Source organism: Austrofundulus limnaeus, unplaced genomic scaffold (assembly GCF_001266775.1).
Source record: "Austrofundulus limnaeus strain Quisiro unplaced genomic scaffold, Austrofundulus_limnaeus-1.0 Scaffold14, whole genome shotgun sequence".
NCBI classification, from domain to species: domain Eukaryota; kingdom Metazoa; phylum Chordata; class Actinopteri; order Cyprinodontiformes; family Rivulidae; genus Austrofundulus; species Austrofundulus limnaeus.
The window spans coordinates 294,793-300,053 of NW_013952416.1; the positions used below are offsets into that span (position 1 = coordinate 294,793).

A 5,261-nucleotide genomic window follows, 5' to 3' on the forward strand; every position below is an offset into this window, starting at 1 on the left:
ACCACACACACACACACACACACACACACACACACAACAACCCAGATCCAAGCAGCAACTTCCACTACAGGTCAAAATTAAGTCACCAGAGGGAGGTTTACAGTTCAAACACATAAAATTAACAAGGCACAGCAACACAAGAATATAAATAAATTACACAATTTAGCCATTAGAGTTAGCGATTTATTTTTGCCAAAAGTCCTACTGAATACAGATCGTTTTCTTTTTCTGAACCAGAGGGAATATTTATTTGTTTATTTACATTTCTCTCTGTGTGCATAACTCGGGCATGGCATAAATAAATAAATAACTTAATACACAAACAAAATCATGTGAGTGCCTCTGGGGGAAAAAAAAACCTGTTTGTGAATAAAAAATAAAAGCTCTGTGAGTAAAACTCTGAATCTTTAAGCCTCCATAGCTGGCTGTGAATGATCATGTGCGGAGAGTTTACACAGACGGGACAAAAGAAACATGGTACTTTAGGGCAAAGATTTCATCTTTAGTTGTGGTGGTATGGTGATACCCATACCAGTATCGAGCTTGATGCCAAAATTTTTAAAAGTACTCATACTTGTTCAAATGCCCAGATAACAATTTTCTTTGGCGTGGATGTTCACATTATATTTTAAAATGCCACCTTCATTAGAAATATTTATGCCATTGATGCAACCCGCATGCGCAATGGATGACGTGACGTCACATTCAGCTCGTTGTTTACAGTTCACTACCCCCAAATGCTACATGTTAGCGTGTTGATTCTGAAGTTGTTGTGCGATCAATGTCAATTAAATATTTATCTGACATTGTTTACATTTGAACCTGCCTCTGAACAGCTGCTCTGGTGCAATGTGTAACGGATGCGATGTGCTTTAAATAAAACTAATTTAAGTATCGATCCAGTGGTTCCCAACCCTGGTCCTCAAGGACCCCTATCCAGCATGTTTTACTTGTTTCACTGCTGTTCAGCAGGTCTTCAGAAGATTGTTAATGACTCATTCCTTCAAACCAGGTATGTCAAATCAGGGAAACATCTAAACATCACTGCTTTAAATGTTGACCAACACTTCAAGAGCTTCTCTGAGCTTGATGAGACATTTTCAAAACATAATATTGACTCAGTTTTATGTTTTTTAGTATTGCCTCTGGAAGTCATTGACTCTTTGCCATTTATTTGTAAATAATAAATCAGATAACATGTATTAAAGCAGTGATTCCCAACCCTGGTCCTCAAGGACTCCTTTCCTGCATGTTTAGATGTTTCCTTGATTTGACACACCTGGCTTGAATGAATGAGTCATTAACAATCTTCTGAAGACCTGCTGAATAGCAGGGAAACAAGAAAAACATGATGGATAGGGTACTTGAGGACCAGGGTTGAGAACTACTGGTGTAGACAGTCCAACACCAACATTACTATCATATTTCTGTGGAGTCTCAGTCATCCAGGACATGGAAAATTAAAACAAAAAAGAAGCAACTGGACTTCTGTTCTGTAGCTGAAGACGTGCAGAATTACTAACAGCATGACCCGAGGTTAGGATCATTATTACTTGGATCGACCCGTATACCCTCACCTCACTGATGTAAAAGTTGGATGAAATGCGACATGAGCGTTCAGACTGAGGTTGTTTTGAAAAACATCAGATAAGCATCCGATTTGGCACCAGGTTCTAAATAAAAAGAAATACGTTTTTATAATCATTGTGTAATGTTTAAGTTCTAACTCATTGAGTACTCGGCCAGTAGAGTACCCAAACTGAAGTACTCTTACTACTCAAAAATTGGTATTGAGACTGCCCTACCTTTTTGTAAAACTCAAGCTTAGGTTTAGTCAAGTACTGAAAATAGCCACCATAATGTTTGAACAATTGCAATGTCCATAGAAATGTGTGTTTGTGTGTGTGTGAATAGGTGAGTGGGAGGCAAATTGTAAAGCGCTTTGGATAAAAGCCCAGCGTAACTGCAACCCATTTACCAGTCCATATCCTAAAATGATCTAATAGGAACAAAAACCTGCAGCCAAAATGCTACATCATTGCCATTTTGTTTGAAAGCCTGCAATATGCTTGTGAGTAAATGACATCTCTTTTTCATCTGAGTGTCAAGTTCAACACTCCCCTCGCAGTTTTAATCATCTATTGTAGAAATAAAGGTTTTTGTTTGAGAGTGTGGTTCTGGTCCGCGTGAAGCTTGCAACATATCTGAGTTCAGAACCTGTCCTTCACAGGGCTTTGGAAGTACAATATTTATTAAAAATCATATGAATAACTACACAATTCAATCCTATCTGTATATTATACAGTAGTGACAGAAAAGTGATGGGTGGCACATTTCTGCAGCACAGTAACGATGATGAAATGAGGGCAGCTACCACCTTGTGTTACTAAATGTTTAATGGCATCAGCCCTTCTAAAAAAATAAAAATTACACACAAACTGCTGTACATTTTGTTCAACAAAACAAACATTCAAAATTCAATACCCCTCTGATTTTCTCAGAGGAAGTGCAAAAAGTTCTGGTCAAGTCGAAAATATTTATTTCAAACTGTCTTTTCCTTCATTCTTATTTGAAAACAAAAACCCAAAAATGATGGTTGGACAAACTGATAAGGACTTTAAAAGACAATAGCAGTGAAATGAGAGTTCAACCACACAAGCTGTAATGTAAAATTCTACATTTACTTTATGGACCTTAATGCATCATGGAGACTGATATTAGTGGCACATAATAATAAAATATTTCATTGTATGGGTCGGTCCTTTAACACAGTGAAGGCTTTTACTACCAACACTCACAGTCCTGACCCCATATTTAATTAAATACTTTGTAAAACGGTGCAAGTGTTGCTTTGAAAGATGGGACTGCAACGAATTATGAGACCTAATAATTTTTATATACATATTCCTCAGTTCCATATGCTAATGAAGATGGTAAAAGAATGACAAAAGGTCCTTTAGAGCACTCCTGCAGCCTTTATCAGGGCAATGGCTTAGATCCATCCACACCATTTTAGTCTGGGACCTTTCTGACCAAAAGCTAAACTATTTGATGAGAACAATTCTTCAAATTATCCATGTTCCCATCAATGTTTTATTAAAATCGCATTTTGAAGTATCAATTAAAAATGGTTAATGGAAACATCACAATTTGAAAAACCTGCCTATATTTTGTAAAATAGATTTACGATCGCTTGAAGTGGTTTTTGGAATTTCCGTAAGAGTTAATGCACAAAAAGTGGAGATGGTAACACATTTTCTGAAAAAATCAGCTGTTTCCTCTATCAGCATCTTCCCGGAGATTGCATTTCTTTGTCTACGTCTCCAGACAGCATGCAACCAAAACTAGTTGATGAGTGAATAATTACAACTTGCCTGATAGCAACACATTCTTGAAAACATCTCTTCGTTGTCCTGAAACGTGTGGTCCCTGCTCGTTTGCAACCTCTGCTTCCTGTTTATCACAGCCATGCGTAACGTCAATGTCTGATAAAATGACACTTTGCATAGCATCATTGATTCGTTCCAAACCAGTAGATGGGAACACATCTAATCCACTTTTTTTCTTTTTTGCAACATTTTAAAAGTTTGATAAAATTTTGCATTACATGGCTACTGACTACAGAAACTGCACCTGTAAGAGCACAAGTGTGATAAATGCCAAGAGTGGTGTGCAGAAGAAATTACTACTCTTTTTTTTTTTATCATCTTCCCTTTTAAAATTTGCTTTCACGGATGTGTTCATGATTTTTTTGACAGTCATCCTGAAGTCATTTTGTCATGTTTAAAACATTTGCTCCAGCTTTTTGGAGAAGGCTGTTTGGCCCCTTTGGAAGTGCGTCAGCTGCCTCATGTTGCTTTGAAAAAAAAAAACAAAAACAAAAAACAAAAAAAAAAAAAACCATGTAACGTTAGCATTAGTTAGGCTTCTTTTAAAGATGACACATACTGCTAATTCACATTCAAGTTACGTGATTCATCCGTGTTCAAGCTTTTGTAATGGAGATTTAGTTACTTCAAAGTTCTTTTTCTGTAGTTTCTCGTGTTTTTGTGTGTGCCCTGTAGGTACTGCAGTCACCCAGAGAGAAAAATCCAGATCTGCATGAATCATTTGTCCCGTTTTAAAACGCCATGCTTCCATGAAGCGTGTCAAAAAGCCGAAGGGGCTCCACAAAGCTCTTTGGTACCTTATATGAGCGCGACTCCGGCTCCTCGCAGTCGGAGTCACTGTGATAAGGGTCGTCAGTGGTCGTCCAGACCAGAGTACCCTCCCTCTTCATGAAATCACAAATGGGAACGTCTCTGGAAACCTACACAAGATAAAACACAGTTAGAGCTTGGAAATTTCATAAGCTGGGTGATCTAAAGAAATAATTTAAAGAGACCGATGTACTGTACAGGATTGTTAATTAGTTTAATTGTTTGCCTCATTAAGAATTTATTTCTCAAAATAATTACCCTGTACAAAACCATTTAAAAGTTTTAGTTCAATAAAAGTTCTGTTTCCCTGAGTGTGTAAGTGTTAATGTTAAGCATTGGCAATAACCTGTATATAGAGGCTACAATTCAAAGCATCCTACTTTTAATTCTATAACATACAGTATAACAGAAAAACACATAAAAACAAGGCGGTAAATGAAAAGCTTGAGGCAACATTAAAGATGTATTTGCAGACAGAAGGCGTCAACTTTATAAATAAAAATGGTCTCAAAAACAGTGCTGTTTTTAAAATACAGGCTGTAAAAGCACAACTTTAAGAAATCTTTAATGTTTCTTACTTCTTCCATGACTAGGATGCCACAGCGGACTAGACTGTCAACAGCATCCAGAGCGAAACTCTGAGACGACTGACAGGGCTGGGGAGAAAGGAGGAGAGTGGAAGCGGGAGAAACACTGTGGTGAAAAAGGCAAAAACAGCTTCAGCCCATCAGCTATCTTAAAAATACAGCGAGAGACAGCTGACAGAAGCACGAGGTTCCGAGCAGAGATGTTGCAAACATCATAGGGGGAGAATGAGAGGCGGAGACGGGAGGGATGAGAGCTGGGGGAGATAGTTTCTGAGCGAGGAATGGGCCGTGAAACAAAACTACAAGCAGAGGAGACAAGAAAAAGCAGCTGCTGAAATGAAAGGTGGGCAAACAGAAAAAGTATTAGTGGCTCAGACTCGAAGCCCTTGAAGTCAGCCAGATGAAGCATGTACGTTCGCAACCACACACACACACACACACACACACACACACACACACACACACACACACACAC

General features: G+C 38.1%; 1 protein-coding gene across 1 annotated transcript in view; it reads right to left on the reverse strand.

Moving 5' to 3' along the window:
• gpat2 (glycerol-3-phosphate acyltransferase 2, mitochondrial) overlaps positions 1-5,261 on the reverse strand; it is a gene marked incomplete at its 5' end in the record, with an annotated part of 110,172 nt that overhangs the window by 7,502 nt on the left and 97,409 nt on the right. The window contains 2 exons of the mRNA XM_014002540.1: positions 4,187-4,309; positions 4,778-4,855. Of these exons, the coding sequence (XP_013857994.1) occupies positions 4,187-4,309; positions 4,778-4,855 (201 nt within the window). The remainder of the gene's footprint in view (positions 1-4,186; positions 4,310-4,777; positions 4,856-5,261) is intronic.